General features: G+C 36.0%; 8 protein-coding genes across 8 annotated transcripts; 4 read left to right on the forward strand and 4 right to left on the reverse strand. All coding sequences in view use genetic code 12, as the record gives it.

Moving 5' to 3' along the window:
• Positions 1-559: 559 nt before the first annotated feature.
• On the forward strand, positions 560-955 carry PVL30_004252 (uncharacterized protein; the record flags this gene model as incomplete). The annotated part of the gene is made up of 1 exon (XM_001524510.1): positions 560-955. The coding sequence occupies one exon, from the start codon at positions 560-562 to the stop codon at positions 953-955; it is 396 nt and encodes a 131-aa protein (XP_001524560.2).
• A 148-nt stretch (positions 956-1,103) lies between these two features.
• Positions 1,104-2,450, reverse strand: PVL30_004253 (uncharacterized protein; the record flags this gene model as incomplete). Its single annotated transcript, XM_001524511.2, has 1 exon — positions 1,104-2,450. One exon carries the CDS (start codon positions 2,448-2,450, stop codon positions 1,104-1,106), a length of 1,347 nt encoding a protein of 448 aa, XP_001524561.2.
• Positions 2,451-2,845: 395 nt separating this feature from the next.
• Positions 2,846-4,132, forward strand: RPN6 (26S proteasome regulatory subunit rpn6; the record flags this gene model as incomplete). Its single annotated transcript, XM_001524512.1, has 1 exon — positions 2,846-4,132. The coding sequence occupies one exon, from the start codon at positions 2,846-2,848 to the stop codon at positions 4,130-4,132; it is 1,287 nt and encodes a 428-aa protein (XP_001524562.2).
• Positions 4,133-4,206: 74 nt separating this feature from the next.
• On the reverse strand, positions 4,207-6,867 carry NUP84 (Nucleoporin nup84; the record flags this gene model as incomplete). The annotated part of the gene is made up of 1 exon (XM_001524513.1): positions 4,207-6,867. The coding sequence occupies one exon, from the start codon at positions 6,865-6,867 to the stop codon at positions 4,207-4,209; it is 2,661 nt and encodes an 886-aa protein (XP_001524563.2).
• A 747-nt stretch (positions 6,868-7,614) lies between these two features.
• On the reverse strand, positions 7,615-9,195 carry PVL30_004256 (uncharacterized protein; the record flags this gene model as incomplete). Its single annotated transcript, XM_001524514.2, has 1 exon — positions 7,615-9,195. The coding sequence occupies one exon, from the start codon at positions 9,193-9,195 to the stop codon at positions 7,615-7,617; it is 1,581 nt and encodes a 526-aa protein (XP_001524564.2).
• Positions 9,196-9,824: 629 nt separating this feature from the next.
• On the forward strand, positions 9,825-11,552 carry NUR1 (Nuclear rim protein 1; the record flags this gene model as incomplete). Its single annotated transcript, XM_001524516.2, has 1 exon — positions 9,825-11,552. One exon carries the CDS (start codon positions 9,825-9,827, stop codon positions 11,550-11,552), a length of 1,728 nt encoding a protein of 575 aa, XP_001524566.2.
• A 200-nt stretch (positions 11,553-11,752) lies between these two features.
• PVL30_004258 (uncharacterized protein) lies at positions 11,753-13,312 on the reverse strand (the record flags this gene model as incomplete). The annotated part of the gene is made up of 1 exon (XM_001524517.2): positions 11,753-13,312. One exon carries the CDS (start codon positions 13,310-13,312, stop codon positions 11,753-11,755), a length of 1,560 nt encoding a protein of 519 aa, XP_001524567.2.
• Positions 13,313-13,950: 638 nt separating this feature from the next.
• RRP42 (Exosome complex component rrp42) lies at positions 13,951-14,829 on the forward strand (the record flags this gene model as incomplete). Its single annotated transcript, XM_001524518.2, has 1 exon — positions 13,951-14,829. The coding sequence occupies one exon, from the start codon at positions 13,951-13,953 to the stop codon at positions 14,827-14,829; it is 879 nt and encodes a 292-aa protein (XP_001524568.2).
• Positions 14,830-14,909: the final 80 nt, after the last annotated feature.

Below are 14,909 nucleotides of genomic sequence, written 5' to 3' on the forward strand. Positions count from 1 at the left end.
TATTCAATCATTTGGTTTTGCAAGGAGGTCTCAAAAGAAGTTTGTTTAGAAATTTTTTCTGCTTAGTTCCTGAAACTGAATTAAAAAAATGATAGACATTTCGCTTTATAAAAGGAAACTTTAGGTGAAAAGCGTAATTACATAGAACGCCTTGTGTTTGCTTGTGCATAATTGTATCTACTAAACTTTTTTTCTCCAATGACCAATCAGAGAGGAAAATATGTTGTTTGTTCAGACATTTCGTCTGCTAATGTACAGTTAGAATCCAATTCTTAAAAAAAAAAAAGATTGTAGATTTCTTTACATAAAAATGTCAACACGACACAAAAAATCTAGAGAAATGAATAGAATCCGTCTAAATGCGGTTTCAATAAAAGTTGCGTGCAAATTCTATTAATCCCGCCACACTGATTTACAATCTTTCCTTCCCTTTTGTTTTCTTTATTTCTTATTTATTTTTGGTTATACCTTTAAAACATTAATACTCCAACGATTACCATTAACGATTCCCTAACATCATCACTAGCATCATTACCAACAACATAGCTTCAAGCAAGACATGTCTACATATCCAATACTAACACAGGAGCAATTCAAAGATGCAATCAAAGATATTTCACAGTACGAATTGGAGGCAAAAAAGGCACAGCAGTTGGCTTTTATATTCAAACTCATAGATACAAATAATGAACTACATAGAGAACTCAGTACAGATGGAAATGATGAATCTTTGTCTCCAGATGATGTTAAACTATATAAAGAAACAATTGATGAAAATAAAGAGAGTTTACTGAATCAGATAGAACGTATACATTTGATCAATATAGAATTAGTCAGGCGAGGGATATTAAGCGAATCAAAGGCAAGTGCTGAAGAAAAGAAATTGCATGATGATGTAAAAAAGCGCACTGAACCAAACGAATCTGCAAACGAAACAGAGGGAGTCGTTTTATAACTTCGTACAACTGAAATAGTTGAACGACTACAAAACAAATAAGCGTAAACTTGTTTCAATTTTAATATGTATTTACAGAAATATTAATTTGTTTATTTACTTGTTTATTTACTTGTTTATTTACTTGTTCATTTATTTACATAAAGTTTTATTTTGCAATGGTAGGAGGTTGAGTCTTTTTTCCAAACAACTTGTCCAAAAATGGCTTTTCATCCTGAGTGATTGGATCCTCAGGACGTTTCAATACCAACATCCATGTAGTACTCAAATGCGCTCTCTTCTCCTTAACAATATCCAAACCAGCGGCATCCACCAACTCTCCTATATCCAAATTCCATCTACACTTCCATGTATCCCATCTCTTGGCAGACCTAAAGTCCAAATGATTATTCATAAACTGCCATTTGGAACGACCGTGCTCAAGCAAAACAATTCTTCCGCCTGGTTTCAACAATTTGGACATGTTTTGAAGTACCTTTACAGGATCCTCATGACAGCAAAGTCCAAAAGCCTCAACAATAGTGTCATATTTCAAATTGTCATCATCACCAGCCATTTGAAGCAAATCCTCTGCTTTACCCTTGGTGAATGCAACCTTTTTGAAATTGGGAAACTTTTGCGTGAATTTCTCCTGAGCAATTTCAACCATGTTTTGCGCAGAATCAAGAAATGTATAAGTATTGACCTTGTCCAAAAAGTAGGACATGTAAGGAATATTCCTACCCGTTCCACAAGCAACTTCTAAAACATCGCCATGGATATTGGACATAAGCCATCGCCTCTTACCACCCATAAATATCCCTCTTTCTTCCCATTTCACAGCATCATCATACTCTTTAGCCTTAGAGTCGTAAAAATCAGTTGTGTCTTCAGCTTTGACAATTGCCGAGTTTTCCTCATTAATCTTGTACTGGTTCTCTTCATCAGTAATATTCTTGCTCAAAACTGGCGCCTTAACCTTTTTGCTTCCAAATCTAGCTTGCTTCAGGTACCACTCTTCCAATTCTTCGGGACTCGGATTGAACATTTCACCATTAAACAAATTTTTTCTTCTAAACTCCTTCCTCATCAACTGATAAATCTTGTACTTTTTCGCTTCCAATGGCCTCAACTTATCCTGAGAATTTTGGCTCAATGACTTCATTGCAAGATACTCGTATTCGCTAAGCGAGGATGGATCTTCAGCATACTTGGCATGAATCACCTTGAGCTGCTTATCCTCATGGTATCTATCCCGCATGTAGAAATACATGGGGACAAAGGCAACAACAATAGCAGTAAGGTAAATCTTGGGCATTGTCTTATCTTGAAAACGACGCGATTGAGTCGTCTCAACAAGTCTCCCAAACCATGATTTGCTAGACTTTGTCTGTTTCGATGATGATGATGAATAGCGTGACGACAACGACTGGAAAGTTTGACGACTAGAGGAAATATCTTTCGCAAAGAATGTTCCGCCTACTCGTAGCTGCAGTCTTAACCCTCGTGAAAGCATTTTATGGAAAAAAAAATAGGCCACAGTTGCTTGATTATTTCCCTCTTACAAAAGAAATATCCTATAATCGCACATATAAATGATATATTTATATTTATATATATATATATATATATATGTGTATGTGTATATGAAGAAGTATAAAATCACCTGGGCTGAGAAATATCCGCAGACAAAGCTAGAAGTTCTTTCATGTACACTTGGTAGCTCTACAAAACAGCAGAACCAATTCAACGAAACAATTGAAGCCTTTCTCAACTGATGGCAAAGTTCAAAAGCTCACGTTAGATTCAATTATTTAAACCATTAGCAACAACAACAACAACAACAAGGACAACAACAACGACATCGCTATTAATACCACCACTTCAGTTTTATATATCATTACAGTAAAAATGTCAGAAGCTTTGCTCAATGAAGCAAGAATAGCCGTGAACAATAAGGATTACGAAAAAGCAGTGTCCAAATATGAGCAAATCATTGAAGAGGGAAAAAAGGAACAGAACACGGCTTCAACTTCATCCAAAAGCCTACAGCTACAAGAACATGCTATTTTAGAATTGGGTAAAGTGTTCAAAACATTGGATCAGCCTCTGCAACTTGCGAAATTAATCACTGACTCAAGAGAACTCATGGGCAAATTTGCAAAGTCAAAAACTGCTAAGATTGTCAAGACATTGATTGAAGATTTCGATAATTTGACAGAGGCATTGGACACGCAAATTGAAGTCACAAGACAGTCAATTGACTGGGCAGTGGAGTCGAAACTCTCGTTTTTGAGGCAAAGTTTACAATTGAAACTAAGCGAGCTCTTGTATAAAAAACACCAGTACCATGAAGCATTGACATACATCAACAGTTTGCTTACAGAATACAAGAAATTGGACGATAAGTCTTCTCTTGTCGAAGTGCAATTGTTGGAGAGCAAGATTTATCATGCATTGAGAAATATCGCTAAAGCAAAAGCAGCATTGACGAGTGCGAGGACTTCAGCAAACTCGATATATTGTCCCACATTACTTCAAGCTGAGTTGGATTGCCAGAGTGGTATATTGAATATGGAAGATAAGGACTACAAGACAGCATTCTCATATTTTTACGAGAGTTTTGAAGGTTTCAACTCGCAGCTGCTGGAGGAAAGTTTAAAGACTTCGGGTAGAGTGTTGAAATATATACTTTTGTCGAAGATCATGTTGAACTTGATCGATGATGTCAACAGCATTTTGAAGAACAAGAACGTGGTGCAATATCAGTCAAGGGAAATAGATGCAATGAAAGCAATTGCTGTGGCGTACTCCAATAGATCATTGAAGGAGTTTGAACATAGTTTAATTGCATATAAGCAAGAGTTGACAAGTGATGAAATTGTAAAGAATCATTTCAACTCGTTATACGACCAATTACTACAAGTGAATTTATTAAAGATTATTGACTCTTATGAATGTGTGGAGTTGGATCACATTGCGAAAATCGTGGGAATCAATGTGAAGCAAGTCGAAGGTAAATTATCACAAATGATCCTAGACAAGGTTTTTTATGGAGTGTTGGATCAAGGTAACGGGTGGCTTATAGTGTACGATGAGCCAAAGAAAGACAAGTCGTACGAGGCTGCTTTGGAGTTGGTTAAAAATTTGTCTGGCGTAGTTGATTTATTATATGAAAAGGCAAGTGCATTAAACTAATTTAGATTCGATAGATTTTAAATAGTGAGAAGAAAAAGAAAAAGAAAAAGAAAAAAAAATTTGAAAGTAAGTTCCTACAAACAGTACAAACCTTTGACGCCCCTTTCGCATGCAATAGTGGACAACTCGGCAATCTTGGTCAAGAATTCATTCAAACGGCCACTCTCTTTGAAACATTGTAAGAGATCATTTGACTCTTCTTCAGCAACAGAATGGATGAGCTTGAGTGCCAATGTAATATACTTCCAGTCCAAACTTCTTGCATTTTGGTAGATAGAAACCAACTCCATAATGATGTATGGAACGTATATGGATCTAAACTGCTTAAGTATAAGTTTATCATCATCATCATCATCACCATAATCATCTTCTTCATTGCCATCCTCTTTTTTAGTTTCGTTTCTACCACCATTGCCATTGCCACTGTTATTGTTATTGTTCTTTTTTCTCTTTTTGCTGTTCAGACTTTTATTCACAAGGTCAACCAACCATGTGTCCAATAAATTATTCAACACATGACCTGTTTTATCCAAAGAGGCACCGACATTGGGACCCGTATAGGGGTTACCATTGAACTCTTTCCACTCGCTAATCAAATTCAATCCTTTTACAAAATTTTGATAGTCCATTAATTCTAATTTTTGGTCCTCACTGATAATTTCATGTTCTGGCACAAACTTTGTCGTCGTTGTTGATGAAGACGAAAAAGAATAAGGTAATGCTGCTGATCCGTTGTACTCTACCCCGCTATCGTTACTAAAGTTTTGTAAATTGTACTCATTTATCAACTGCTTAAAATTCTTGCCTTTGGCAAAGCTTTTTAAGCTTTGCAATTTCCCATTGAGAAGAAATCGACGGATAACTATAATCGTAGCCAGGATTGCATCCTTGTACATTTTATTCTCATAAAACCACTCAACTGCAGAGGACAACTTTAAATCAACTTGGTCAATAGCAGCCAGGGAGTCATTTTCATCGTTGTTGCTGCCACTATCAACAATAGCAAATGGTTCATTTCCTGGGTTATAGTACTCTTCAGTCTCATCCATAACCCTTTCTACTGTACGTCTAAGCACATTAACGAGCTTGTCTTGCTCGACATCATCGATAGGTACCATCTCGGTATCTTCATTCGAATGCGATGAAGGCTGTGATTGTAATAATGGTAAAGGTGATTGCTGGTGAGATTGTGATATTCCCTTGGCAATTTCAAGTTGCTTCCTTCGTTGCTCCTTATCAGTGATTGAGGCAAGGATCAATGAGTATGTTTCACGCGCATCTCTTTCGTCTGGAATAAATGACAAATACAAAGGCACCAATTCCGTCTGATTATTTTCGGTCAATTTGGAAATATACAATGTGATCAATGCGTTGAGTTGTTCGGGGTTCTGTGGAGACCTCAAAAGCGCAAGAAATAATGAAGCATGAACTAATATCCTCAAGATGTTGTCATTGGTCGAGTCATTGAGGTCACTTATGATTGGGTCTAGGTCATCTAACATGATTGCTGCCATAAGTATCCGCACAGGGTGACGACTTTCTTCAGCTGCTCTAGAGCCTAGCGAGTTTGAAACAATGTTCAAGATGTCTTTCATCGAATTTGCTTGTGGTGCCGGCGGAGTGAATTCCACAAACGAGTTCAGGTGCATTTTTTGTAGCTCACTATAAGTAAGCAATTGTCTCACAAGTATGTTAATTGATTCTTCATATGAGTCGGAAGCTCTCTTTAAATTTTCACTTATATCACCTCCGCTCAAGTAGCTGTAAATCAATCTCTCATTGGGGTCTAAGTTTGTGTTTTTGGACAATTTATAAACCAATCGCACCCAAATTGTTTTGTCTCTGGTACTAGCGCTAAGCTTTATATTGCCTTCACCTTCAACTTCATTTGCTAGTTCCATAACTTGGTCATCATCCTCCACAAATGATATAGCTCCGGCTAATATCACAGCCAATGCATGATTACCTGTTTCATTAGCAAACTCAATTGCATCTGTATACTCTCCAAGAACAACAAGTTTGTAAATGGCTTGGAAATTTTTTGAGTCCAATTCTGCATCCTTTGCATCAACGTGCATACCGCTTCTTAATGGAGCATCAACATCCATTTCTTGAATAAGCTGATCATTACTATTCTTTCCTGAAAGAGCATCGTAAACTCCATTTTCGATACTCAATCGTGTATTAATCCACTTGCTTCTAGTACCCAGTAATTTCTCTTCTTCATCGCCATTGCCATTTTCGTCTTCATTACCTAACTGATCTTTTAATATTTGGTCATGTTCACGTTCTCCTGCAGAGTGATACTGTAACCAGTCCAAAATTGCATATAGTTCTCCAATCTCCTTCTCTTTTCCAAAGACTTCATTTTCATAGCAGAAAACTCTGTAGTAGTTTAAGTTTTCAACCAACCTCCAAAACTTCATCTCCAAATCCCAGTTAGTAAAATCTTGATCATAAACATCATCGTCTATATTGCTACTCAGTTGATCTGGAAGTACTGAGTATGCGTTCGCTGCAGCAATATCTGCAAACTTTTGAACTATATCAAATGGAGATGAAGATTGAGCTTGAGTTTGAAGATGTTGGTTATTTACATCAGCAGTGTTTTGCTCTTGGTCTTGATCATGAAAATTCGACTTTGCATGGAGCAAGTCAAATTTGTATTTTTCAAGTGCTTTAGCAAATTGAACTTCAGTGCTCACCGTTTCGTTATACGGTACTAATGATTCCATTATGTGAATATTTATTGGAAAGGAATCCAATGAAAAGATTAACAAGCAAGCACGTAGATTGGCTGTTTTTCGTTATAGCTACAATTGAAGATGGTTGTCTAGAGTTTTGTTGATGAGTTTTGCCGGAAAAAGTTCGCGATCCGCTAGATTTTGAAGTTTGTATTTATTTTGCGTGCGAACAATCTACTACAATAGCCTTCTGGAACAGAAGTACACACATAGAGGTACGACGCCGAGATGTATATATATATATATATATATATACGTATATACGCCAATTCCACACAACAGGGTGTTTCTCTTTTTTTTTTTTCTTCTTCTTCTTTTTTTTTTTATATTTTTCAAAACTAATCAACACTCCTCTTGCCTACAATATTAACTAGCCTTACATGGATAAGCCAATTCTGGAAAAGTTAAATAGATTATCCTTAAATTGCATAAAGACATTAATTTTTTTTCCTTCACTTGGAAATCGAGTAGTATTTGAAAAATTTCTTCGTCTACAAAAGATTGATTTTCATTCATTGTTCAAAATACTGCTCATTTTCTTTTTTTTTTTTTACAAAAAAGAAATCTATTCAAGGTATTGTATTCTTTCGAGTTCAATAGATTGCAATATTTCTCAAGCAGTCTACCTATGAGATGAAGAGCACACCCGAGACCAGCTCAGAAACTCATTATTTATCTAAAAGTACACTATACGTATTTTCATGATCTTTCTTTCTTGATTTGTTCATATGACCAGCACTACACGAAATGCATTTGTTTTAACGTGCTTGCATCCATTTGCAAAAAATTATTTTCCTTCAATAGTTCTTTAGTAGTGAGACCAGGCGAGCTCCAATCGTTATTATTTTCTCTGGCCTTGTGAGATCCAATACCTTGATATATATGGGTATCGTATTGTTGTCGAAGTAAATTCAACGTGTCCCTATTCTCTGGTGTTTTCGGTAAATCAAACGTTGCATCGTATGGATTAAGTCGATGGGGATTGTAATTAAAAGCTTCTCTGAGAAGTTGTGGCGTGTTTTCAATCCCATTTTCATGTTCAGGTTCATTTGCCAATTCGCCATCTCTTGAAACATGTGCTGCATTTTCAACCTTTCCTAAACTGCAGGTTCGATGGGAATCAAAAGATGCAATTGAATCTATATTTTCATCAACAGATTCAGTTAAGCCATCAGCATCCCCAATAATTTTCTTATTAGTATTATCCATATTGTTATTGTTTTTGTTGTTCTTATTCTTATCATCACTATCATTACCATCATTATCGTTACCATTATCTGCAATTAACCTTTCTTCAACATCGCCTTTAATTCCTTTATCTAAAATACTATCTTTCCCTTTCAGAAGAACAGGCTCCAATTTCTTGTACTCCAGAGATTTCAGCTCTGGTTCGGTAGGTTCAGCAAGTTTTTCATTTTCATTCTTCAGTTGTAGTTTAGAGCACACCGAAAATTTATCTTGCTTAATACGAAGCTCGTGGTTTTGTTTTTGGATATGAATCATCGATTTCTGTATTGCCTCAAGTTCTTCCTTCATTTGGTTTCGCTCGTTAAAAAGTGTTTCATTCTCACTTAAAAGGACTTTGTTTTTGTTTTGTAGCATCTCAGTCTTTTCCAATAGTGCTTCTATCTCATTTAAAGAAGCTTGTTTTTCATTACTTAGCCTTGTGATAACTAGATTTTTGATCTTGTCACCTTCTTTTTCTTTGAGTTGTTTACTCTCCAAATACGCAATTCTCTTTTGCTGCCGATCAATCTTTCTAGCATCTTTTCGTTTCTCAGCCTCTAGCCGTTGAATTGTCAGTGTATACGTATCAAATGTCTTTTTCAATTTTTGTTTAAAATCCTCAGCCATATCCTGTTTCTCAGCTTCCCTTTGCTCTTCAATTACTTGCAATTTATCATTGAGTGCTTTAATTTGTTCCTTAAGAGCTTGAATTTGGAGATTCTCTGTTTGAGATGTAATCTTATCACCAAGAGTTGCACTCCGTTGTTGCAACAGTCGTCGGGAATGCAACACTTTCAAATCCTCACGATCTATACTCTCCCTCTCATCAAGTAAACTAGATGTTTCTCCATCTAACTCATTCAGTCGTTTGAAGTGACCTCCCAACTGTACATATTTCTCTTTGAAGTTTAATTCAGAGGGTGTCTTTGAACGTTTGATTTCTTCAAGTTGTTCTCTAATTGTTTCTTTGCATTTCTTCAGCCGCTCAAAGTTGAGCTCGACTTTGGGTGAATGAAAATCTTTTGTTACTCCATTTTCAAACCGTACTTTCTTCTGTACATCTATGTTATGCATGCCTAGACCTATACTCATCTTGCAAAAAATAGAAAATAAAGGAAAAAGAGAAATCAAGGAAACCTTGTATGGTCTGAGATGTAAAAGGTTTGATCAAACCATTCACCCTGATTCGTTTCTTTCTTTCATTCTCTTGTTTTTTTTTTCTCTCTAAATAAAAAAAATTACCACAAACACCAGATCTGAGCTGAAGAGATACGCGCGTGTTACTTTTTTAAATTTTTAAATTTTTAATTTTTTATTTTTATTTTTTATCAATATATATTTCAGTTATGTAATTCATGTTTTCGCAAGAGGAAGAAGGAGAAGCAGAACAAACAATTGAAAATATAATTAAGAAAAAATAAAAAATACAGGGTAAACAGACGAGCAATAGAAACAAGATAGAGGATTGCGGTAATCTGGGGATAAAAACAAACCATCATCACAAAGTACCATCTTGACTTGGCATATTTCTACAGGCAAACATCAAGTATTGATAGCATTTGTTTATCTCCTGCATTTTGTGAGTGTGTAAGCCAGTGACAAAGTGCCACTTGTGCCACCCTTGACTGATTTTCACAACATATCCCCTCAGTGTTAATCCATTTTGTTTGTTTCACACCCCCGCCCTATTCTTTTTTTTTTTTTCTTTTTTTCATTTTCTAATGGCACCAAAGAGGCTTGTTAGGAGACAATCCTTAATATCCAAGGTGAAATCTTTTCCGTTTGATACTTATCTATATTTGAACGAAATACGGTTGTCAATTGATTGGGATGATCATGCGCCAACAATTGCATTGCCTTTTGGTATATTCACATCCATTTTATCACTCATAATTCAAACCATTCTTTGCTATTATGCATCTATTAGTAGCAGATCAAAGAATGTTCTTTTTAATTCTGATTATTACCAGTACGAAAACATCAAAAAATTGCTTCTATCAGGAGCAACAGAATCACCAGAAGCAACAAGAGCAGAGGAGATATCAATTGATATACAAAAAAACACTTTTGCCAATAATAAAACCAATGCACTTATCTGGGCATTAAACATATTACAATACTTAATTATTGGAATATCGATTGTGAATGCTATATATATTCTAAGAAGCAAAAAAAAATATCAATTGCTTTATCATAGAGACAAGCCACACTACAAGTCAGCCACTCATCCAGCTAGCAATGAATCTTTTATCTATATGGTCATTTACTTTATACTGAGTATATTTTCAAGCAACAAGGAAGGAGAAGAGGACGACGAGGATACCGGCCTAAACAGCGAGAATGACTGTACATCCCAACTAAATGACAAAGAGTACTGGGAACTTCATGTTTGGAATCCGTCCAAGTTTTGTTTATACATCTACGTTGGTTTGAATCCAATAAACGCTTTTTTGGTGTACACTTTAACATCAAAGGGTTCCACATTAAATGCTATTACATCATTGGCGCTTATTTCAGTTTTTAACTACTTATTTATCAGCAAGTTCCTAAACCTCGTACAGGATAAACAGATTGTCTACCAAGAGATGTTCCTGGAATATAACAACAAGTTTGTGAAACCCAAGGTAAACATTTTGAAAAAAGATGCTTCGATTGATGCTACTATGGGACCAATGCGTTCTAATGTACAGGTTAACAAAAAGCCGTTTTCCTTTGTCAAACTGCGTGTATTTACAACTCATGACCCGAAAGGGAAGGTTGTTACTGAATATACAAATATGAACCAAGAAGAACCAGATGGTCAATATAGGGCAAGTTCCTCTCCTTATACGGTTAAGAAGTCCGTATCACGTCCATCAGTTTATTTACCGAATTCCCGACCAACTTATGTGCCTTCAAGCCGTTCCCAGAGCCGGCGACTGAGCGTGTATAGTCAACAATATTCAATGGCTTTGCCGTTATCGTTCCCTCACGATCTTCAATATAATTCTTCTACCCCCTACAGATCACTAAACAATTACCGAAATACTTATAATGATTACCAACCTGTCCCAGGATATGGTTATGACCAGCAGTATGACCAGCAGTATGACCAACAATATGACTTGCATAATTCACTACCACATCCCCACCTTGAAATGCCAGCAGATGCTGAGCTACATAGTCGATCACCAAGCCCTACTCATTCCAATAGATCCCGATTCTATGCACGCCAAAGTCCACAAAGATTTACACCTGTACGACCAGACTTGAGCCATGGTGGTCGACGAAGCAGCATAGATCAATATGACCATGCTAACACTGTCGTTCATCATAACCTCAACCATACAACGTCTCAACAAAGGTCGCCGTCACCACATAAGAATACAATCTTTTACAGAAGTCCATCTCCTAGTAAACCGTCTAACAATATGAATGATGGACACAATAGTTACCCCGAGTGGAGATGAAATTTGTCAAAAGGAAGAGAAGACAAAAGAGAAAAGACAAAAGACAACAGACAAAAGACAACAGACAAAAGACAACAGACAAAAGACAAAAGACAAAAGACAAAAAAGAAAAATATATATTTTTTATTCCATTCTAATTAGATTACATGCATTTCTTTTTTAATTCGCTATAGTCCAGCCCTAATTCCTCTGCCACTCTGCTACAAATCATGAAATCCAAACAAATATTTTGATATCGAGCCAACCAAACCTAATTTCGGTTTGTTAGCATCACCATCCTTCTTGTTCGATTTCTTTTCGTCAGGATTAATAAAAAAGCGTGATCCTTCTTTTACATCAACATAAGATGACTTGTTCATACCTGAAGCCGATGACGACGAGGAAGAGGCAAATCTTGTTTCTGATGATGATGATGATGATGATGATGATGAATTTGAAAATGCGGAGGACGCAGGCGGAGTAATAATTCCCGTAGCTCTTACACTATCTGCACCATTTTTTTGTTTCTCATTATATATTTGTTGCAAAGGAGTTGAGAGATTACCGTTTCCGATATCCTCATTCAAAAAGGCTTTGTTTTTCTCAAGTTTTTCAATAACACTTTTGTGAAATGGGACCACACCTAACAAGTTACCACTAAATATTGACCCGTTTTCTTGTAACGCATTGAGGGCCGAGTTTGTATTATCATATGTAATTTTGATCCATCCTGGCCCGGTAAATATTGGTACATTGCGTCGCTGCTTTTCAATTGTTAGCAACGATTTAGCGCCGTCACGGCCTTCCAAGGAAAAGTCTGTAAATTGTTCAAGAATTGTTCCAAACTGTTTAAAGAACTGGATAATCTGGCTAACCGAATTCTCAGGATACCCAAACACAATAATAGATGTTTCGGTATCATTATCAAAATCGACTGGTGTATTTTTTTCGTCAGTTTGATCAAAATCTTTGTTGTTATTGTTGTTCTTCTTCTTGCTGTTATCAACAAAATTATTGTTTCTATTGAATAGGTTTTTGAACTCTTGCGGCGCCTTATTTGCAACGTTTGATAAAGTATCGCGTTCTGGTTTCGAAGAAAAACGTTCTTCATTCAAATCGTAGATGGAACGCAAAGGAGGCAAATCAGTCACAATGCCACTTCCTGCAATAGTTGATGCTCCTGAATTGGCTCCACCATCATCATCTTGCAGTTGATGGAAACTATCATTCAATGTTTCATCGAAACGACTAAGGTCACCACCAACAGAATCGAAAAGAGCACTCAAACTCGTGTTATTTCTGTCCAAGAGACTTCCATGACCTAATGAATTGTGTTTGTTGTTACTTCCAAACGAAACAATATTAAATTGCTCATTGGACACCAACACTGAAGAGTTTGCATTTTGAGATTTTTTGTTCCCAGACTTGTTTGAATTAGGTGCATTTATATGGAAGGCAGTTTTTTTGTGTGGTATTAGGTGGTTTGGGATAATCCTTTTCTTGTGGTTGTGTTGTGATTGTAACCACGTTGGTTGTTCTTGTGGATTTTGGCTACCAATTAATTGTGGTTGATTGTTTTGTTGCTGCTGTTGCAAAAGTTGTTGTTGTTGCTGTTGTTGTTGCTGTTGCAAGAGTTGTTGTTGTTGCTGCTGTGGTTGCTGTGGGACTTGTTGTTGAGCAAATTGCAGTGGTTGCTGCTGTTGTTGTTGGTTACCAAAACCAAATGTGCTACTATTGGTGAAAAATTGATTTGACGGCTGACGATTGAATAATGTAGACATTGTTGATAAAATATAAACTTTGAAAGAAAAAAAAATAAGAACAAACAAATAGAAAAGGATTGAAAAAAAAAACAAGTGTAACTTTGTTTTGGTATAATCGAGTAGGTCTAATACAAGTTGTTGATGATTTGATAAATTTTTTGAGGTTGGTGGTTGAATAACTTGAGATTCCAGAAATTTCAAAGAAGCCAAAATATCTCAAAATCTTAAAATCTCAAAAGCAACAAAATAAAGAAGAGGAAGAAAAGGAAGAAGAAGAAAAAGAAGAAGTAGAACGCCTGAAAAAAAAACAATAATAGAAATTTTACAGTTGGTAGCACTGTCACATCAAATCTCATCATCTCTCTAGTTCGATTCGAAATACCGCATCAACTTAGGAGCATATCTTCATACCTGTACATATTTACAACTATTTGGTATACATCTCATATTAAACACTTTGAAGATCGAGGCATTTTAACAACTAGAGTCAATTTCTGTTTCTTACTTTCCTTTTTGATCTTTGATTCTATAATTTATTTTTTTTTCGTTTGATTTCCCATTCAATTAACAATCTTGGCTAAGTGGAATAACACAATTTCCATATAAAATCAACCTAGTTCAATACTTTTTTGTTTCTTTAGAATTTTATTTGAATCATGATTTTATCACCAGCTGAGAAACAGTACTTGTATGACTCTCTTAGTCATCCACAACTCATTAGGCCAGATTCACGATCAACTCATCAATATAGGCCATTGGAGGCGACTACTTCTTTCTTGCCAGGATCAAATGGCTCGGCACGAATAAGACTCTCAGATGGTTCTGAGTGTATAGTCAGTGTTAAATCTAAAGTTGTCACTTACGATGCACGAATCAACCACAATGCAGTAGAGTTGGACATTGATATTGTGGGATATAGAGACGATTCAAATTACGTGGCCAATTTGCGATATCAGCTAAGCAACCTCTTGCAACAAAATTTCCCACACGACGTCTTGAAACTCACATCACGATATGCGTTTAAATTGTTTATTGATTGCATTGTTATTAGTCATACTTCGTATCCACTAAGCCTTATTAGTTTCGCCACTTATTTGGCTTTGAAGCTGACAAAATTGCCGCTTTTAATCAGTGATGTTAATGATGAAGAAGTCGCCGAGTTACCAACATTTTCAGACGATTGGGACAATGCCACATCACTTTCGCAGATTTTGCAGGAGAAACAAATTGCCAGCGCAGATTTTCAACCGCCAGTGCTAGTGACAATTGGTGTTGTGGGCAACAACTTGATATTTGATCCTTCTCTTGAGGAAGAGCAAGTCTTGGAAAATAGTCTAATTGTTGGTTTCTATAACGGCAAGGTTATAACACCTATATTAAATGCAAATTTCTCAAGCAACAACTACAAAGGGTTTGATAAAAGTTTGATGATAAGAGCATTAACTTTAAGTAACAAGTTTTGTCCATACATTATTAAAGCTCTCGACACATTGGTTGAGCAAGAAAGCTATGAAACTGAAGGATCTATATTTTAGTTTTATATAATTGTAAGCTAAATAAAGAAACAAATATAAAGACAAGCAAAGAAACAAACAAACAAGGCAACAAACAAACT

This window comes from Lodderomyces elongisporus, chromosome 5, assembly GCF_030384665.1.
Source record: "Lodderomyces elongisporus chromosome 5, complete sequence".
NCBI lineage: Eukaryota > Fungi > Ascomycota > Pichiomycetes > Serinales > Debaryomycetaceae > Lodderomyces > Lodderomyces elongisporus.